We start from the raw sequence: 21,785 nt of genomic DNA, 5'->3' as shown, positions 1-21,785 counted from the left end.
ACCATTGTCTCGATTTTGCAGCCTCTGGCTCGATTACGAGAGTCTCTTTCGAGTTCAACTCAGTAAAAAGTCAGTATAAAACGCGAGCCCCGACAAAGGGTGATGTAGTCACACCCGGCGCGAGGCTTTCTTTCAAGCACGTTTTTTGTCGCTATATGTTTAAATCTTGCGTAAAACTCGAAATAGAAAAATGGCAGTGCAAAGTGTGTGTATCTCGTTTTCGGAATAACTAACTATAACGATAATAACAATATAAAGCCTCTCATGGTAAAGTCGCCGCCTCGTCATTTCATTCTCGATCGGATTCCTCGCGATTCTTCTTCAGGATCTTGTCTCTCGAATCCTTCAGCCGATTCCATTTTTGGCGATGGCATTTTTCGGTACAAGCTTCGGTCATCGACGGTCGAAGCTGTACCGTCCGACCTCGACTCATCCAATCGCACCACCTTCTTGGTATGGTCCAGTTATCATACATGGATGCATTGGGAAGAGCGTCGTCCAAGTCATTGTGGTGTAAGTAGGTGATCTCATCATGAACTGTGAACTGGGAACATTTGGAATGTGCGAAAGTGGCGGAAGTGGTGTCGTTTTCTCGTTCGTCGTACTCCCGGGGCTTGTCGTGGTAGTTGGAGTCGATGGATTGGTCGTCGACACGGATGTACTGCTAGTCGACGTTGTGATACCCAATTTTCGCAGTCGCATCTTTTCCTCCCACTCGTCCCATCCGTGCTTGGGTCGGTTTAAATTGCGATGTTGATAGAATACCAAGCTAATCCTAGTCGGATTGAGCCGATTGGGTTTTTTCAGTGCGGTGGTGGCATGCATCTCGTGCTTCGCGCACTCGAAGAGTACGCTACCGTGGCTCAGGGCGATCGCGACACCGCCCATTTGCGAATCCTTGAAGCATTCCTCGTTCTCGGAATAATCCGTTATCTCGCCGAGTGGCTCCGCCTTCGGAGGAGGCTCCGGTAGAACCGGGAAATAAGGTGGCGGTCCGTAAATATCCCATCGCGGTGTGTCCCACCTCGTCCAGCCGGAATTCAAACCTTGATACGCCGGGTTCAAACCTTGATACGGATATTGAGACGAGTGGAAGCAACCTTCGCGCTTTGGTTGCTGGTAGAATTGTTCCGGAGGCTGATATGATTGATGATGGTTATAGTTGTAACCCTCCCATGAATTCGTGTAAGGTTTCTCGAACACCGGATAGGTCGGATATCCGTATTGAGGAAACGCATGGTGACTTAAACCGGGCACAGTGTGGAAATCTTGTTTCATCTCTTCGGTCCACGCGAGAGAATTTGGATTGGAATTAGATACTTCTTGCTTGTTATCATAAAATCCTTCTTGCAATTTATCTTCCGTGCAACTGTCCTTCAAGTGATTGGATATACATCCGTTTTGGGCCGCGTTGCTATTCGGAGCGTCCAGGAAAATGGGCTTGGAATCTGGAGGTTTCAAAAATGTTCTGGCCAAAGGATTTGGATATGCATGGGGCTCCGCGGATAAATTCTGACTTGATATCGTTCGCGACGGTGGTCTTCCTTTTGGCACTCGAAATGGCGATGGTTCAGATGAAGTTTCCCAGGCAGCGGTTTTAGTTTGATCCGGCTTCGTTAGTTTACCGATCCAGATCTTCTTGTCGCCCGTCTGCTGATCAAATTGTTGTGAATTTTTAACTTGATTAGCACACCACGAATTCGCCATATTCCATTTCTGCAGGCAAGATTGTTCAGAAGACGGGGACGGAGGATGATTGCTCACAAAGGGTTTCGATTCAGATTGTCTTTGCGCATGATAAATGAATTTTCGCTGGTCATTCGACAAGCATTGCGCATCATTTCGCATCTGTTCTGGCACGTGCAACGAATTATGTCCCAAAACATTCGAGTTTGAAGTCTCTGTAGAAAATAAATTTGACGTGTTACCGTCACAATATTGATTATGATAGCCAGAATTTACGGGTGACTGCATTTGTTTCGATGGAGAGAGATGTTGCATTCTATTTGCAAACGTTTGTTCAACTTGTGGCCTGAGCAGTGACGATTTCGTACAGTCTTCGACATCTGTGTAATTTTGTGTCATGGCATCCGAGTATTTTTGTGGATTAAAATCTCCCGTATATTTAGGAGACGGCAACCTCAATTGATTAGTGACACAATCTTGCCCCATGTTGCGCACGTGAATTGGCGACTGATTCATCTTGGATGGAATGTTTCGATGCGCGATCTCTGTGCCGAGCGATGGATTGAGGGAGCCAATTTTTGAGGGAGAACAGTCGTTGTTTTGCCCGTTGACAGAAGCGGCGTAAATTCCAGAAGCCATTTGATGATCGTAATTATTTTCCATGTTTGAATGTTCCAATCCTTTCAACGGAATCATTTTCGGATCGTGTGGCGTCGCGACGCAGCCTCTGGGTGATGTGTTGTAGGAGACTTCTCCGGATATGCTCCCGATGTGCGAACGATGAGGCGAAACGGGATGAGTTCTAGGTGAGCTTCCGTAACATCCTCTGGCTGAGTCCACTGTAGAGTTAGGTAGATTCCTCGAGCCTGGTCTGTGCTCTTCTTGAGAAACGGCACTCCTGGGCCTAGTATCATCCAAACTAGTACTGTCTGGATCCACTTTGATGTCCCTCTCTAAACCACCAAACGAAGGATATTCTCCCCATGGATTCAGCCAATTATTTTTACGCTGTTCGAGCCAGCCGTTTCGATTCCACTGTTGCTCACCTTGATATGCTCCCCATCCTTGATACATGGATACCGGACTGTCTAAGACCGTGGATGATACCTGAGAACTCTGCAGCTGCGCGTCTATTCCTTCGAACATGGGCGTCATCTCCAGTGTTAACTGCGATTGTAGCTTAGAAGAATCTGCGTGTCCCGGCGAACGCCCGGAATCAGCCATTCTTTCCATAATCTTGACTGAATCCTTCTTGCCGGCCTGAATATCCGGTTCTTCTTCTTTCCTTTTTTTACCGTGACGTCTACATGGTTGAAGAGGTACCGATCTAACACGAACTTCGCATGGATATCTAAACAAAAAATATATTTTACGTATAAATATATGTACCGTCTCATCTTCGTGTCTACAGTAATTATAGTAATCAAGTCGTAATAATCAACAGTTGCATGATGCAATTTTTTACATACATATTATTTTCGAATATTTAGAATATACTAACTTGGATAAAAATTCAAGAGCACCGGAGCGAACCTTCTTCTCCTGACCTTCCTTTGAACCGAATTCGTCTGTGTCATCCATTATGTAAAGAGGTAGCACGTGTAACTGTTCGTCTTCGGGTTTCGATAATGATCGATGTTTTGTAAGAGAAACTACCTGAAAAACGTAACGAATGTTAAAAATATTATTATACACATAAAATAAGTTTTATTTTTTTCCAGACATTGCAGAGAATAAACAACAATGGTCACAATATTAGATCTCCAGTCAATCGATCGATGTATCGAACTAAGCTTTGAATTTTCACGTACCACGGTACATCCATTATTCATGTTGTGTAGATCCCGATGGGCGTGTGCGCAGAAATCAATGCAAGCCGTAACACCGGAAAAGGGTCGACCCGGTTTAAATCCTAAGCGACACTCGCTCGCTTCCCGCTCGAATTGAGTTTGATTATTGAAAGCCTCCGGTGCAAGACTAAGATACAAAGGTGACAAAAGCGTCGCCAGAACGTGCATTCTCTCTTCGACTTCTTGTTCCTGCAAAGCAAAAAAAAATTCTTTCATTATAATCTATAATAAATAACTAGTTTTCTTAATCGTTTGGATTGCCTCCAAGATATTTACCTCCGATCGTACAGACAGTCGAAACTTTCGGACGGTTTTACTTCTGGCATATTTGCAGCCGTTATAGTACATTGACCAGGAGCAGCCAAAGGAAAAGCTGGCGCCGCACGTGTCAGGATCGAGTCCTTGGCACGCACAAGTTCGCGGTTCGTTGGTACCGCATCGCCTGGTGGTTGGAAGACCGAATCGATTGAGTTTGTGACTTAAGAGAGTGTAGATACGATCCGCTTCGTGAGTCGGCACCCCTTCCCAGGCAACCATAGCTACAACGATCCAGGCGGTTGGACACTTGTGACCTTGGCGATGTTTTACCACGGTTAAGATCTTCTCGTCAATGCTGGATCGTCGGATGATCTAGCAAATTATTCACCTTACAATTTCATGTATGGAGAAAAAAAAACAGACAACCGTTGCTGATATAATATATCTTTTCTAACATAATCTTTAACAGTTACTAATTGCACGACTATTTTGGGAAAATGACTTACCCACTTGGCCATTGGACATCCTTGCGTGGTTTTACCCTCTTTGCCAGTATAGACGACCTTTTCAAATCTTATCGCATCGCCCTTAAGGCCGGTTCTTCGTTCGAGATCATTCCGAAGGTCAGGCAGACTTGCAGCCGCCCCGAGGTGAGTGTAGTACGAACCGGGCTCTGGTGGACCTTGTGATTAAATGATATTTTATTTACAAACGGCTAATATGTAAATGAAAGGAAACAACAAAAGCGGAAACAATTATGCCGCGCACGTAATACATATGCCCTTTTGAATAGAAATTACATTACGCATATTTCTCTCCGGATTTCAGAATGTATAACCGGTCGGCGTTATTGGCAATGAAATCTACATTATTACGTTTACAATTCTCTTTCGTGTGTCTTTTTTGTGGTTGTGCTTTCTCAATGTTAATGTAATACAAAATACGTAATTGTAACTCACATTTATCGGCGGGAAAGCAGTTGCAGTCCGGCACTTCGGTCCTGATATTGTTCTTCAGTTTGTCCAAGTGGTCTTGCAACTTTGTCGTCGTAGTCGGAGTATTCGGACTATTCGGTCCTTCGTTCTTTAACTCGGCTTTCTCCGAAGAATCCTCCAGTATTTCATCCTTGGTTTGAAGACCCTGACAACAGCCGTCTCTCAGATGTTCGGGAGTCGGCTGTTCGGTCCCACCTCTTCGACAGCACCACGAACCGGTTCCCGGCGACACCTTTGCCGGTCCGCCATCGCCGCGAAATTTATAATCTCGAGGAATCTCTCGATTTTCTTCGTTCTCGACGATGTTGGACGCTTCATGGGATACATAATTTTGTTCTTCGATGTTCTCCTGTTTAATCACACGATTGATATCGCATTTATCTTGAGGAGATGTATGATCAGTAGCGTTTGTCGTCTTCAAAAAATTATTTTTCATTCCATCACTTTCAGATATCTTTTGAGATCCTTCGAAAGACGTGCCCTCAATTTGATTCATACACAATCTTTGCTGGAAAGACTTGTCGTCGATCTCTTGATCTTTATTGCTTGTTTCTTCTGCCTCCAACGAATATTGATCCTTGTCTTTCTCGCATGACTGACTCTTTTCTGTGGCGATCTTCATAAAATTTTCGAAAGCAGTCATTCCATTTTCCGGCAATGCGGAATTATCGTCGTCTTTATTCGTGTCGTTATTGTGATTGTGTTCTCCTTCCGTCCATTCCCATAAGCCACCACCGTCGGGCAAATTATCTACCCGAGGGTGGTGGCTATGCGATAAAAAATTACCGGTCAAATTTTCATTAGGTTGCGTCATCGAAATAATATTTGATTGGTTCATAAAATGATCCGTGCGTTTCTCTTGCATCTTCTCGCTGCTTTCATGTGCATCCCGTATTTGATCGTCCGTTGAATACTCTGAAGTGGATCCATTATTGGTATTAACATGCTGCGATTGCATTTGATGATGGTGAGCTTGCTGCTGCTGCTGCTGCTGCTGCTGCTGTTGTTGTTGCTGTATCTGCTGCTGCTGCTGTTGTTGTTGTTGTTGCTGTTGCTTGTTCAAAATCATCGATTTCAGTCTGCTATTGAGATTAACTCGATTTGATTGAGCATAGATGTGACTTTCCGGGTTATCCTGATTCTCCGGAAATCCGTTCGGTTTGCTAGTATCCACTGTTGTTTGTTGTTGCCACGCAATTCTCTCTCCAGAGTTTTGCATGTCCTGCTTTGTCGCCTGTTGTCCCCAAGTCGGTTGAGTTTCCGATACAGAATGTACAGGCGACCAAGACATTCGACTGTCCAACTTATTTTCCTGTGGCAGTTGATTTTGCCACTGATGACTTGGAGTTCGTCTAGGACTGGGCTGCGAGTCCTGCCACTGTTGCTGCGGCTGTTGACTATTATCACTTTTTATGCTATTTGGTGACCAATTCGGTTGACTAGTCGGCGTGTCGGGCCACGATATTTGATTGGACGGTGTGAGTCTGGGATTCTGCTCCACCTTGGTTTGTTGCGTCCACTGTTGTTGTTGCGGTTGCTGCTGCTGTTGTTGCATCTGCTGTCCGGAAGGCGTCAGTCTCGGATTCTGCTGAGATCCTTGTATCTCCGGGCTATTTTGCTGCCAGCTACGCTGGCCAGAAGGCGTCATCCTCGCGTTTTGTTGAGCATTGCTGTGTTGATGGTCTGACAGTTTCGGAGAGTGCTGCAGCCAGGATGTCTGATGCTGAGACGGTTGTTGATTGGATGGCGTCAACCGTGAGTTTTGCGGATCTCGTAACTTCGGACTCTGTTGCGACCAGTTTCCCTGAGTTTGTTGCTGGTTGTCGGCGTTTTCGGACCACGACTGTGGCGTTTGGGGTTCCTTCACGCTTCCGGTCTCCCAGCTCATGTGACTCGCTGGTCTTGGCAGTTCCTGTGGTTGCATTTGAGAAGCTTGTTGCTGTTCCACCTTCATGTTGCCTTGCATATTTTGTTGTTGTTGCTGCTGCGATGGAGGTTTCTGTGGCTGCTGCATCGTTCCCTCCTGCCAATTCATGTTGCTGCTGACAGTATTGCTCATCTTTCCGCTTGTATCTGACCATACATGTTGTTGATTATTGTCGACCACCGATTGTTGCATTTGCGTTTGTTGATGGTGTTGCTGTTGTTGTTGCGGAACCATTTGCCATTGGTTCTGCGCTGATTGCTGACCCATTTCCACGTAGCCTGGATACCCGTTAGAGCTGTGTAAACTCTGTGGGTCCGGTTGAAGTGGATACCCAGGCATCTCGTTTCCCGACACGTTGGAGGCGGCAATCGTTGCGAAACCCTTTACTTGCGTATCCGCAGCGTTTTGTTGCTGCTGCTGCTGCTGCTGCTGCGATGACTGTTGCGGACCTCCTTGTTGCTGTTGCTGCTGACTGTCCATGTGCACCGAGCTGCTGCGACTCGTCGGAGTTGTCGACGGAGGCGGCGCCATTGTTACATCCTGCAAGAAGCCCCGTTTTGCGGTGTGTAGCGTTCGTTGCAAACGATTCTTTAGAACAGCTATCAAAATAGGGGCAAACACGAGAAAATCGTGAGAATTGAATCCGCGCGTGTAACGAAGCATAAGTTGGACTCTAATTTATGTAATTATAGAGACACTTACTTGTTGTTGATAACCATTCACATAGTCCTGTCGCTCGTAGGCGACTGACTGATTAGCGGTAGCCGAGGGATCTACAAATTGTCCATTCAACTGCCTCTGAGGCGTCGAAACCACCGTTTGTCCTCCGACTGGGGTCAGCGGTGAAGGTTGCCCCGTAATAGTGTACTGTCCCGTCGTTCCGGCTCGTTGAAACGCAGACTGATCTGCCGGTATGAACGTTTGTTGTTGATACGGAACTGTAACATTGAAATTAATATGTTGATATAGACACGCAATCTTACATAATATGACACAAAGTAGTCACATCGCTAGTGAAAAACACTTAATATGTACGCGGTAGTTTAAGAAAGCGAAAACTACTTCGGAAAACTTTATACGTATGCATTTAAATTTTTTCCCAAAGTACCACAATTGTAAAATATTTTTAATATTTAAATTAAGATATTTACAATATTAATATAGTAAGATATTTTCAATACTTTACAAGGCGCGTTCCATCTCTCCTAATCTTATTATCTTATCTATTATTTATTATTCTATTAGAATATATTCATAATTATAAGATATTTATAATATCTTACAATCACATGTTACAATTATTATTTTACAATTATAAATATACTCTAAGATAATAGATAAAATAATAAGATAAATAACAAGAATAAGAGAAGCAGAACGCGATCACCTTACAAAGCAATGTCATGTCGGAAGATCATTCTCAGGACAACGAGTCTCAAAAAAAGTCGAAGAAGCCTAGTTGAAGTAAAGTCTCATCGGTCGAGTTAACATAACTCTCATAGAGTTTAGATCGCGTGTAAGAACATAATGTTCATTCTAATAATCATGAATTAATTTAATTTAGCTCCGACAGTGGTCACGATATAATCTAGTGTGGTCGGCTCCGATATTCTGCGATACGTTTTCGCGATGTTACTTAGTGAACTTCTGGTTTTGAACGATTTTTCACGATCGCTATTACAAAACAGTTAATTGATAAAGTATTCATTCGTTCAAACGTGCGAGTGTTCTCTTCTAAAACTCCCATATTTTTCACCTTCAACACACCCGCAGGATCATTCTTACACATATACACATACATTTTTGACATACAGACGTTAACCGAGGTAAGATTTCCAAGGATTTTACACAATATAACGATTTTCGGAAGAATGCCGGAGAACTATGTAGTAATATCACTGCTGTTTCGCGAGCATTGATCTGCTTCGCGTTGCTTGAAATTCCCTAATATTTTTGCTCACTTAAAACGAGGTAGAAATATATTCGGAGAGAGGGGGGAGGGGAGAGGGAGAAAGCAAAAATTCCGAGCACAAAAAGTGCAAGTAACAAGTGTAAGATCTGAGATCTGTTCGTGTTGCTTTCAGTTAAACTGAATTCCTCCTTTCCACGTTGAAGAAAAAAAGAGAGAAGATGAACGGTGCAAGAAGTCAGCTAAAGAGAACAGATCTAGTATTTCGTTTGTAACACTCACCTGCTTGAGGATGATAGGGTGTCGCGCCTCCATATTGAGCGTGATACCTCAACTCCTCGAGCTGATTTGGCGCGGGAATCTGCTGAATGAATTGCTGAGGTGGCCACGGTGCCGGTGACGTTTCGACCGCTACAGTGCCAACCGGTCCGACTCCCTGATGCCAAACCGTATTTCCAAATCCAGCTGCGGGACGGAAACCGGCGCCGGAATCACCGTAAAATGGCATCACTCCAGGTGACTGTGCATAGAAAATAAGAAAAAATTGACGTCGTGTTCTTCATAAAATTTTCTTTGTCATATTAACATGTCGAGGATTAAGGACCAAAGTTTGAACGGAGTCTGCATATTAGAGGTGGCATTTTATCTTGTGCTTTGTTTCGAACATCTATAGGCATAATTCCCGCGTGTACCTGTATATATTTTTTTTCATAGAACTATTTTATCGTGTAATAAATAATAACGATAACGACAATCATCCGGGACAAAATGACGCGTCGTGCGCGTAAAAATGGAGCTGTGCGAGTTCACTTTCGTTTATTTTCGTCCGTCCGGCCGTTCTCTCTCGGAGGCTTCGCCTCCCTGTCCCGCGTTCTCGTGTCAACGAGATAGAACGAGAGAGTAGACTCGGCGAGCGGGGATGGAACGACGGAGACGGCGTCGAAGGGAAAAAAAGGACGTATCGAGGCACGGCGAGGCAGAGAGGAACCGTCCGCAGCGATGCGAGTCGAAGGAGAGGAGAGTTGAGAGCCGGCAACCTCGCAGCCGGACTGTAAAACTTTGTACAAAACGAGAAGGGAGAGTCAGGACGATTGGTTCGTTCGTTCGTTCGTTCGTTTACCGCAGCCGATCTTTTGTCATCCGCTCTCCCGCAGCGCTTGCCCCGTAAAATACGCGCGCGCGTTTGCGATCTTACGACGAGCGACGCGTCCCATCTTTTGACACGAAGTGAATATTCGTGAACTTTAAACTGCAAGCAGATTCGGGTCTTTTTGAGCCTTCAGGCAGCTGAGAGGAGCCGCCGTATCGTCGTTCGCTAAATTGGCGTTTAGCTATCGAGTTTCCGTATGAACAACCCCCGTCGAGCGATTACACACGCGGAGCCAAAATGTAAAAGCGCTGATAAAGCAGAACGCGCTCGCAAATAGATAAAGAGCTTAGATCCTCGCGTTTACATGTATGTACATGCATTAAGGATTCAGCGCGGTTTATGTCAGTAAGAAGTAAGTACACCGATGCAAACATTAACTGCATCTGACATTTAACGCGTTATCACGTACGAGCTATTCAAACAAATGTCTCGTGCCGAACGTTCGATCGCCCCGAGAGTCGTCCGTCTCGTCGTCTTGGGGAGTCGCGCGTCCCACTCTGTCTTTCTCTCTCTGAGAACCCTTATAGTGGCCGTGAATCGGTGTTTGTGGTCGAGGCTGATAGCGTTGAAAGAGCTGGGCGTTTCGCCAAGCGTGGCATGGGATTCCTCGGTATCATCCTCCTTCTCTTTCATCTTACGCACACGTGCGCGCGCGGGAGCGGGCGCGCGCTGTCTCTCCCCCGGGGAGAAAATCCTTCCGTTCTCGTGGCATCGTGACCTAGGGCAACCTAAGACCTCGGGCGTGATAAAACGGAACGTTCTGTGACAGCACCCAAACATGACCCTCGGGAGAGCCAAGTTGCCCTTCCGGCGGACATTCGCGCGGGAGAGAGTTTGTCGACCCCTACACTGCGGCCACGGCTTCACCCGCACTCGCGCGTTTTCCCCGATCTTAACCGCCGCGACCGGCGGCCGATGCGTTCGCAATTCGCGTTCAACAGCCACCCGCGCCGTAATCGATGTGCAACGCGACGCGTGTCGGGATCTCGAGGAGGGAATTTTCAACGCGGGAGAGAGGAGAAGACCGCGAGGGGAGAATGGGATGCACGCGCCGGACAGGTGCCGTTTCGTCCCTCTCGCTTTCTGCGAGCGATCGCGTGCGGCTAAACCGCATGTACGTGGCGAACGGGAGCGCAATTCGCAATTTGCGCACCGCCAACGATCGGACGGCGGCATTTCGCGGTTTCGGTTTATTGCATAATTGGACGCCCCGACGAATACGGCCCCGGCCCGGTACCCGTTGATTCCTTTATCGCCGCGGCATTAGCAATTATCGGTGTCGCGCGCGACACCGAACGTGTTTGCCATGGTCGAATATAGCCGCGTTTAAACGCGCGAAATGCACAATTAACGCCGGGGCGTTAGACATCAATGGAGAACGCCCCGCGTTTAAATGCAACGCGGGAAAGGGAGCAACCGCACGAATGAGATTATATTTCGTGCATGTGACGTATTTCGCGAGTGTATAAGTTTATCACGCTCTCTCGTCTGGAAGCGATATCGATATTGCAACAACGATGAGGCTATAACGATAAATGAATTGGACATCTGTGCGCACGCATATTTACGTACCTATATGTTGGACGCTATGCGAAACATATCGTTATGCAAATTAAGATGATCGCGGCTGCAATGCGTGCGGCAACGTCCCGATTAATTGACAATTTCGATTCGCAGGCAAACTCAATGGCATTTCGTGATTACATGATGTGTCTCTCGGTACTGAGATTCAGTTGCAACTTTCAGCTTAATTTTTTAATTAAAAATTTAATTGAAACCTATCTTTTCTCCCGTCATTCGCGGTGAATCATCAGAAACGCGTAACTAAGACGTTTTGTCTCAGGAGTGCTTGGTACGCGATAAATTTAACGATTGCTGTGTGCAACAAAAGGAAAGTCACGATGAAGAGAGCCGCATGAAAAAAACGCGCTTCAATTACAAGGTTACGGAATTTTTATTGCCGATCCAACGCACGGTGTGCATGCAATATCTCTCTTAAGCTTGCGCGCCAGACTGCGCGCGATGCGTGGTGATTCGCGCCCTTTGATTTTGTAAACAAAAAAATTAAAAAAAATAAATAAAACTGCTCCGCCGGCGAATTGGCCGGGAATGGTAAACGACGAATGCAAATTCGACGAGTATGTCCATTTGCGCTATTCGCATATCTCACATACGAATAGCAAATTGCGAATTTCGTACCGTCTCGAATCATGGATCGCGCATATAAGCGCAAGCTTTATCGATCGATTCGTTTATTTCACTAAAGAATATACACACGTGGGGAGCTTCACGCGTATATCGTATGGGGCGGACGGCGGCGGTGCGCGGATGATTCATTTATCATTTGAGTCGCCGCGATTCGTTCGTTGCGTTCGTCCGTGAGGAAAAAAGACGATAAGGACGATTAAAATATTAACACAGTCGGCAGTCGAAGAAGACGGAGCGTGTATAAAAGGAATAAATCTCCATATAAAAAATCGCGGGGGGTAGTCTACCCGCGGCGGCGTACCCCTGCGACGCGAGCGGCCACCCTTGCCGGCTTCTATCGTATCGTTACTCCTGCTCCACCTCTTGATACCGCTCGCTTTTCATCGCTTCTCTCTTTCTCTCCTTTCGTCCCCGGGATACGTCGTTCTCCTCTTCCCCTCTCTCCGTCTCTCTCTCTCTCTCTCTCCGTCTCTCTCGGTAGGTCGGTGGTTCCTGTTCCTGCGGGTATTGATTCGCGTTGGCGGCCGGTCACCGCCCCCGCACTCACTGTCTGCCGGTAGTCTACCCTTGCCCTCCATGTTACGCCGCTATTTCGGCAGTCGATTCCTTTGCAGTCATGGACTGTTGTGAGCAATGTCGCTCCGCGAATGTTAACATTTGTTTTACATCCTAATCGGACCGATTTGATCTTTATAAGTATAAGGCGATCTTTAAGGTCTTTTCACAAAACAGATTTCTATTTTTGTGATTTCTTAACTCAGTATCTAATAATCTTATTTTCTACCAAACCTCATTTCTACCAATGTAGATTAACTTTAATATTGGTTTAACTTACTTTTTATTTCTTTTTTCAGTTCTAATAATTAGAAAAAGTTAAACAGTGAATTAAACCGAGATAAAAATTTTCTATCAATGTAGATTAAAATTAATTAGGCGCGTGTCTTGTATCGAGTTTTTATAGCAATAATATAATTTATTGTAATAAAAGAGAAAATGCGATGAAAAGATCGATTATCCCTCGCGTAATTTGAACAATATTAATAAAGAGATTTAAGACTTACCATAGAGACGACAGGTGGTGGCGGGTTGCCGTTTCTAAGGGCGCCCGTTTGTTGGTTCGCGGGATTGAGATTGTCCTTGGTCTGCTGCATGGGATCGGGCTGGTGCAACGGTTGTTGCGTTTGTTGCTGGTGTTGTTGTTGTAAACCGCCAATACCGCCCTGCGGACTACCGAGACCAGCTGGTGCGCTATCAGGTGTGCTGACCTGCCGTGCGATCTTTCGGTAATTCTGCAACAAACATTCGTCCCATTCGTTTTATTGTGTTTCGCGTATGTGTATAATTTCACAGAAAACTCGACAATCTCGAAAAATAATTTTCGTAAATTTAATGTAGATTCTGGAATAAATTTAAATGGCACGTATTCGAGTAATACGAAATCTTATCCAAATATAAATCTATTTTAAAGTTTAGAAATTCGTTAATTCTATGTGGAAAGAACTTCTCTTAATCTAAATGTAAATTGATCGAATTTATAATTGAATTTATGACTGAAACCGATAATCATAGAAACGACACGAAGGCGCGAAGGGTCGAGAAAGTTAGATTCAAATCGTAGGAAGAAAGGATGATACTAAAGCCAGCTATACGGCAGTGGTGACCCTAATGCTAAAAATAACGACATGGCTTAAGTAGGCCGAGGCGGCTTGAAACGGTTTCCATAGTTCAACAAGCATCGTCAACCAAGCTGATCACCGTTTCCCCCTACGAATGTCTTTGTCCCTTCACGAATGTGACTAGCCGATTTTTCAAGGCTATTTGCACTGTCAAAGAGTCGCCTTAGAATCGCCTTTGCATTTCGATATACATGTGATTATGTATCAAATATATATTATATTATGCATCGATTTATAAATAGACGGGACGTTGCCGAGTGGGACCTACGCTGAGCTCGCAAGGAGAGCTCTTTCCCTTGCGGAACATTTGTCACCTACTCGAGTCGCTTGGATCAGCATTTCGAAAATCTTATTCGTATGCACCGCGTCATATAAAAAAGAAAGTATCAATCGTACCATTTTTTCCATCTTTAGCGAAAAACGTCAGAAACAATCAATGGCAATCCTAAAGACGTAATGTAATCACGGTTATGAATTCCTTTCATTAAAAAGTTCCCACGTTATTGTAAATCCAACGAGATCCATTTTTTTTTCATAAAAATAAAGGAAGAAAAAGGAAAGAAGGAAATGGAAAAAGTCTTTAAAGAGGCTGCCGCTTTTATTCCACGTGCAGGTATGTTGGGTCGCGATACCGATTGATAAATCCTCATTGAATACGTCCAGAAGGGAATGATGGATCCTTTGAGACGTCAATCATCGATCAGCAAAGTGTAAGACAAGACGAGTGACCTTTTTCAGAGAGACGGTTCGGATTAGCTAGCGCTCTCTCATCGTCTACTTATTTTAGATCTTGTTGCGATTCACCTTCTCGTACCAGATGTGGGCAAACAGCCAATTATCCAGGATCATTCGTGCGTGGAGTTTTCAAGATTCGGATAAGGAAACGAGAAAACAGAGTTCCGCTATAGAGTTCCCTTGTTAGATTTTTGAGATCAATGTTATTATATTATATATACTACGTTATATATACGAATATTATGATTTGTCGAGAAATACGAAATATATATTGATCATCGCGTCAACGTTTGCACATATTCGGAGACATCGATTGCGCTATTTTCATTACCAGTGATAATCGGGTTGAGATTAACGCAAATGTTGACGGATTTGGATTGCCAATTACTATGGAGTTCCGTAGCGTCCAGTGCGAGAGCTCTGGAAATAATCGGGCATAGAGCTCTGTCAAACCACGTGGCCGGCGCGTGGGCATTGACCGACCGCCACCAACCGATTTCAACGTCAGCGTCGGCCATTCCACTCGGTGGTGATTCACATTTTGTTGACTTAAGCCAAATGAAAGTATAAGTACATACGATACTCGCGCGTTTCATCGCTCGAACATCGCTTCTCCTTTATAACATGTTGTGCGACGCGACACCAAGTTACTTTGCAGGACACCGGAGCGCATCAACAAAATATTAATATATATCGCAAAATGACGCGAAAAGTTGATGTCAGCTAAGAAAAGAATAAAGGAAAAGGTCCCTTTTTGCCGAGAACAGATTCGAAAAGTTTCCAAGTATAATCCCGAATAATCCTTCATTTATTAAGCCCTAGTGAATTTTCCGTAAATAGTGCGCCTCGGGCGAGAGTCGGCGGGACATTTTATTCTTTCCCGAGCGTCTCATACGAGCAGAGCTTCGCTCAATCGATCGCATTACTCGCAGGTCAACGCGTATATTTTTCTTCGTTATAGATCACCTTGATCGTCGTCTGATTTGCGCGGCGCGCGGGCGCGAGCGCGCGCACCGATGGAACGGCAAAAAGTTAATAAAACGAGCGGAATTCACGACGTTTCGTCGAATCGCCGATAGTGGTGGAGGACACGTCGTTTGACCTAAATTCCGCGATCACGATAGACGAATGCCGGCTTGCGTAACCGGCTGCAGACATCAGAGCACACGGTTCGCGAAATCGAGTTTCGCGCTCGGCGTTTTGGTCCTTGACGCGCAAAGGGTTTCGTAGATACCAATCGAGCGTTATATAATCCGATCGTACTATTAGAATTATAATATACCGCTGCAGCGTTACGACAATTTATGCAGGAATTGAATTGTGCATTAAATTAACTTTGACAACAAAGTCGACAGAATAATGTCTAAGTCTGTGGCATTGAATGGAGCTGAAAATTTAAAGCTAGAGCGTTACGTAGGTTGAATCATTAAGCGACGAAGTTTTGTTTCAAATCCGGCTGCAATTTTTTTTTTAGATTTATATAACGGAGTTACACGTGGCATCGAATACAAAAAATATGAGCTATCGATTGAGATCATGTTCACGTTATACAAGTGAATGTTATACAAGAGCTCAAAGCTTTTTTATGAATCATCCAGCTTCTTTTTCTTCGTACACATCGTGGAAGAGTCGTATTGCGACATCGTGATCCACGCTATCGCGTTCGAGAAAAGAGAGAGAGAGAGAAAAAGAATCCGAACCGCTCCGAAAATATAAATACGACTAAATATAAAGCAGACCGATGACGAAATAGCGACCAAATTCATCGTATTCTCCATTCTGTCTTCATCGATTTCTCGTTTTATTAATAAATGTAAAAAAAAACGAAGTAAAAATAAGATTAGAGTTTTGCCGGCCGGTCGGAGAGAAGCGGGAACGCTGCTGGCGGAGGGTGCGATTGTCCAAACACGTGCCATATAATTACGCACCTTCGACGCTAAGAGATGAATTAAAAAACTTACATCTCATCGGACAGTCGATGAAGGCGAGAGAGAGAGAGAGAGAGATAAACTCACACTTCTCGCGACAACGCTCTTCGCGGTCCAATGCTTCGTGTGTGAACACACGGCTTGATCTCCTCCTTTAAAATCTTGTCTGGAAGCACTTGAAACTCGAATGGGATCACTCGCACTCGACTACGTACGAGCCAAGTTACGTATGTATGTACATATGTCGTTTCCTACGTTTATTCTCCGCGCGCGCACCCGTGATTCCTTTCCCGATTTACCGGCAGTGTGACACCCACACACCCGAGCTCCGGAGGAAACCTCGTGCGCGAGAAACTACTTCCCACCGGCGGTGCAGCGGAGGGATTCGCGCCGAATACAACAAACCGCGCTCAAACTCGTTCAACTACCGATCGGAATCGATCGCCCTCAGCACTCACGAGAGATCACTCTGGTCGCGGAGCGATCCGCCGAATAACTCCCATGAGACGCCTCTCCCTTTTACTCCGTCGCCCTCTCCGCGCCCCTCGGCCCCCTTGCTCGCATCCCTTCTCCCCGCCCTCTCTTTCTTGCCTCTTCCTCTTCCTCTCGCGCCTCTTCGCGCTCGCCGACTGCGTTCCCACCTTTCTACGCTCCCTCTTCGTCTGCCTCTCTCTCTCTTTCTCTCCCGCTCGCGAGAGCACGAGCGCGCAATCGCGCGTGTGGGTGTGCGCGGTCGTGCCTCGTTGTTTCTCTCCCACGACTCGCCTCCCCTTATCTCCCCACTGGGGCCACCGCGTCGCGCGTTATCGCAGCGCGATATCGCGAATTCCTGCGTCTCCTCGCGACGCGCCGATTTCTGCCATGGCGGTACGACCGGAAGTTTGACCAAGAAAGATTCGACTACGGGGTATCCCTATCCCTATGAGGTCTTCCGAGAATCACACTCGCCGATATATAACATCTTTTATCAGCAAGACATAATTTTCTTATGCCCCCTGACATGGACTGTCTCACGGATTTTCACGCCAAATTGACACGCCGAAGGAGGATTGGATAGCATAAATGAGATAGGGGATGGTCAGGTCTGACTGTGTCTCGGAATTGTTTTCGAGGGCTTAAGAGTGATTCCAAGTCCGGACCCCCGACCGATTGCATTGACCGCTTCTTCCACACCTCGACATCTCCAAACGTGTAAACAAGCTTCGGCGTTCTACCTCACCGTCATGAAGCAACGACACGGCGCCGTTTCTTCCATGTAGAACAGCTCGCGGCGCTCGGAAACGCTCGTGCACGCTCGTGTCGATTTTACATGACCTCCCGCTCTTCTTCGTGTCCTTCCATTCCCTCTCTTTCTGTACTTTTGTTTTTCTACGGCTCTTAGTCTGGCGTTTCCAACTGTCTGCCTGTTTCTAGCTAACTAGCGTATTCAACTGTATCCGATGTTTCTTCGACATTTACAAAACGAAAAAGGAATTATCGTCGATAGCTTAGAATAACTTTTAGTTATATTTAGTTATATTTAGCTTTAGATTTAGTTACCTTGAATATCAGATTCAGATTTATCTTGAATAAGCCATATATATATATAATTTATTGACTTGAAATCTTATCGCACCGCCTAATCTTTCCGAGAGTCGGAATGCATCACTCTCACAAGAGTGGAAGATCAAACGATACATTTTAACTACTCAAATTATAATATACTTTGACAAAATATTATATAATATAATTTGTGTATATTATATTTTATATTGCAGAAACTTTGTAGCATCATTTACGAGCATAGGTAGATTAAATTCCATAATAGTTACGCGACTCATAATGATAAAAGGGAAGGAATATCGGAGTATTATACGAGAAAAACATGCTTCAAGTATCGGCGGGACGACGTGCTCCAACAGTGAGGTCGCGGAGAAGAAAGGAAAAACAAAACTTGCGTCGCGAAATTGCTATGGCTCTCCATAGGCAGACGGATGGGAGCAATAGGGCCGGTGTTGGTGTTGGTGTCGCCGCCGCCGCCGCCGCCGCACCACCACCACCGCCGCCGCCACCGCTGTCGCTGCCGCCGCCGCCACCGCGCTGCCATTGACGACGACGACGGCGACGGCGACGACGACGACGACGACGACGACGTCGACGGCGAGAGAGAGGGGGATGGTTCACCAACACGTCATTGTAACTGGAGGTGGCTGTGACGCGACGGAGGGGGTAAAACTCCGGTTGGTGGTGGGGCAAGAGAATACCTGCCGCCGTCAAGAGAAATGTTTATGTATCGGAAGGAACGGAAAGCGCTCGCGCGCGCTCTAGCGAGGACACTGAGCGCGGATAGAGCCGAGTTAATAATACACCATCATTTTTTTCTCTCTAGAGTCGATCTGGCAAAACGGCCATGCGAGCGCTCTTTCGTATATATGTAATTTAGTAGCGAATTTCCGAAGTCGCGCCGAATAGATCAAAGGTTGATTTAGACGTTGCCAAGAAGACAGATTCGTCCGTGCCCTCTACGTAACCCGGAAAAAGGAAAGAAGACAGATGTTTCAATCAGTTTCAATTGCTAACGGATAATCGATCCGACCGAGTGGGACCCTCCGTCCCTCCGGCAGGCCGTCGTTAAGAGGACCGACGAAGAGGATAGAGATGCCCTGAAAGAGGTCAAAAGGGCCGGTATGGCAACGCGCACTCAGCAACAAGTTGCAGGGACGTTAATAAACGAGTCCTCGAAAGACCGCCTCGCGGATCTACCCTTAAGCCTTCCTTAGCCCGCCGATCTTTGCCCGCCGCAAGAGAATCTTCCCCGTCTTGTTACTATATATATATATATATATATATATATTACAGAGCGCTGTCGCGCGCATTTGCGTACTTTTCTCTCATTTTTAGAACATACCTTTATACGTACGTACTGTTGCACTGTTGCGGAGACACCGATAACGATACACAAATCATTCAAGACCGATCCGAGAAGAAAAATACACAAGAAACGCTCCGCGTTAAAAGAGAAAAAGAAATTAGAGGCGCGTTTATTCGGGATCCGCGAAATACTCCACGGTGTGGGCCTATCTTATTTTACCAGGGCGGTAAAATACAAGAATGTGGTAGTGCTATCTTATCCACGTGTTGACAGATTAGATAAGAAAAGGCCCCGTGGGTCGCCGGGCCGATTTCTCTTCGCCGCTGCTAAAACGCCCGGTGAATAACGAAAAATTCGAGAAAGAAACAAAGACAATAGGAAATTCGCGCCGTTCGTTCTCCGCCTCCGAGCGAGGGGAGCTCGAGCGCGTAATCGAAGTGAGGAGAACTAACTCGGTGCTCGTGTCGAGCAACTCGACGCGAAACCTTTCGCGTTATCGTCTCGAAGTTCAACCTGATAATGTAATCGATCTGCGAGCAGCATTGAAGTTCGACATCCTCGCGCCTTCGTGAGAAAATGAAAATTAAATACGCCGTACATATTACCGAGAGTTGACCGTCCCCGCGAACCGATGGCGAAATAAAATTCCTCGCGCCGCCGAGCCGAGTGCTCCGCCGCATGCGTGCCCAAGTCCGCACGGCGGCTTAAGGCACAAGCGGATTTTAAACATGGCGGTGCAGTAACGCGGACAGGCGCAACGTGCGTCGATCAATACCACCTTGCTTAATATCAGTTCTGAAACTCCGTACAGCCGGTACCGGAGAGATAGCTGGCCCGCGCGCGCGTCAGCGAAGTAGGGCCTCTAAACACGTTACGGCGCGGCGTCTCTGGCAATTAAGAAATCGCGAATATATACATGAATCATCCCCCCCCCCGCGGCCGCATCGATTTCCGACGTTCCGTCTCGACGGGACAATAAATTGCGCGATTATTTTTTGATAATGCGCACGCAGCTCGCGTAGTTGCCTTTAATTTATCCTTGAATCTTTACGCTTCGCAGACAATATCCAATAAATATCCAAGCGAACGTGACGATAATACCCTCCTGCGACTTAGGTATACGAGTAGCTTTTAAAGTTAGGAGAATACAAGATAATTCTAAAGAATATATTATTATATTCGTAATGTAATTTACTATTCTTCGAAAATAGAGTAATATAGAGGGGCTAAATTAGCTGATATTCATGTTATTATGTTTTACAAGTAATTAAATGTACAATGTTAGGCTAATAAATATAAAAACTAATAATTTGAATTTTATTCTTAGCGGCCCCTTTAAATTCATATTCTAAATTAATTGTTTAATTCGTTATTCTGTTTATAATATAAGTACATAATTGTACGGTTATCACAGTCGCGTCACGTGCCATTTATATGTATTGTCGAGCTAAGAATTGAATTATGATGGAAAATAGAGTTTAAATCGAGGCGCATTACTCACCCTCGTGGCGCCCTTGCCTCGTCCCCTCCCGCGTTCACGGAACGTCCCTTCGCCGGTCTGCAGGTGGTACAGGTGCTGAAAACGAAAAAGGGAGCTGTTAAACGCGCGGGTGGATTACAATTTACGGTTGGCGGATCGCCGTTTATCGTCGCATCGCGTTCGGCTATCGTAAAATCAAGGCAACCGCGTATCGCCTCAATTGACCTCGTTAAGTTCAATAGAACCGGTAATAAAAGTATAACTTCCATGGCCGGAGCGGCGTTAGATTAGATTCTGGACGGGTGTATGTACATAAAGTTGTTTCGATCTATTCAAGAGTGGAACGGCACGGATCCCCGAATTGGAGTCGCGCAGATCGTTGACCTTAATCCGGCGAACGTTTTTTGTCAACTCGATCTCTTTTTAGCCTTTTCGGTACCAATTATTTATAGCAACAATTATATGTTTCGCGCAAATAACGTTCTTGTGAGAAATTCAACTTACTATACATTAATCGTGCTTTGCATACCATGTGAAAACAACGAAAACACGACGCGTACGATACATTGTTATTGTTACTGTGAGGAGGCTGTCTTGTTATATGCAGTGCCATTATACATACGGGAGTAACGCGAAGCTTTTAGATGTACCGTCCGTTTTCAGCGCTTCCCATAAGATACATCTTCGTTGCGCGTCGGTAACGCTACTGTTTTATCCGCGGACTTTTTTCCAAATTCTGGTCGCCTAATAAAGCTAGCTTATAGAGAAACATATACGACATTTTCGAGTTGCAATAAAAATCATACAATTTCGTAAAAAATATTGCCTCTTCAATGACAGAAATATTTTATATGTGTCATACGATACATACAGAGAACTGCATTATCTTTAGAAAGTTGTGCTACCGACGTATAGTACATTCCCTCGAAAAGACATATGGTAACCGCGAAAAGAAGTTGTAGAAATACTTTCTCGTTATATCAAGTGTCAGAAAAATAATCAAAAAAATAAAATCACACATATTAATTAAACAATTAAATAATTAGCTAACAGCTCTTTAAAAATCAAAAATAAAAATCTAATTTAAAAATTAGATTTATATTTAAGACTATATTTGCATAAATGATTACAG

General features: G+C 45.2%; 1 protein-coding gene across 4 annotated transcripts; it reads right to left on the bottom strand.

The window, feature by feature from the left end:
- Nucleotides 1–84: 84 nt before the first annotated feature.
- LOC105454161 (methylcytosine dioxygenase TET2) lies at nucleotides 85–21,234 on the bottom strand. Of its 4 annotated transcripts, XM_011696571.1 has the most exons (12): nucleotides 21,158–21,234; nucleotides 20,675–20,749; nucleotides 13,045–13,272; nucleotides 8,908–9,145; nucleotides 7,419–7,654; nucleotides 4,754–7,256; nucleotides 4,301–4,476; nucleotides 3,813–4,166; nucleotides 3,498–3,725; nucleotides 3,188–3,342; nucleotides 2,733–3,037; nucleotides 85–2,639 (listed from the first exon to the last, which is right to left on the bottom strand). In XM_011696571.1, the coding sequence occupies exons 3-12, from the start codon at nucleotides 13,132–13,134 to the stop codon at nucleotides 430–432; spliced, it is 6,495 nt and encodes a 2,164-aa protein (XP_011694873.1). In that variant the 5' UTR covers nucleotides 13,135–13,272; nucleotides 20,675–20,749; nucleotides 21,158–21,234; the 3' UTR covers nucleotides 85–429. The 4 variants fall into 4 exon arrangements, with proteins under 4 accessions (XP_011694873.1, XP_011694869.1, XP_011694870.1 ...); XM_011696567.1 differs by having other exon boundaries at nucleotides 85–3,037; XM_011696568.1 differs by lacking the exons at nucleotides 20,675–20,749; nucleotides 21,158–21,234 and adding an exon at nucleotides 16,356–16,807 and having other exon boundaries at nucleotides 85–3,037.
- Between the last annotated feature and the right edge of the window lie 551 nt (nucleotides 21,235–21,785).

This window comes from Wasmannia auropunctata, unplaced genomic scaffold (genome assembly GCF_000956235.1).
Source record: "Wasmannia auropunctata unplaced genomic scaffold, wasmannia.A_1.0 LD335988.1, whole genome shotgun sequence".
NCBI lineage: Eukaryota > Metazoa > Arthropoda > Insecta > Hymenoptera > Formicidae > Wasmannia > Wasmannia auropunctata.
Note: the sequence above shows the minus strand (reverse complement) of the source record. Positions and strands in the feature narration are given on the sequence as shown.

What these genes read in the sequence shown, in the direction of transcription:
- LOC105454161 (XM_011696567.1), bottom strand. Translation starts at nt 13,134, where the DNA reads ATGCAGCAGACCAAGGACAATCTCAATCCCGCGAACCAACAAACGGGC. An exon ending in GATGTCCAATGGCCAAGTGG is followed by an intron (nt 4,167 to 4,300) that starts GTAAGTCATTTT and finishes ATAATTTGCTAG; the next exon opens with ATCATCCGACGATCCAGCAT. An exon ending in GACTGTCTGTACGATCGGAG is followed by an intron (nt 3,726 to 3,812) that starts GTAAATATCTTG and finishes TTTGCTTTGCAG; the next exon opens with GAACAAGAAGTCGAAGAGAG.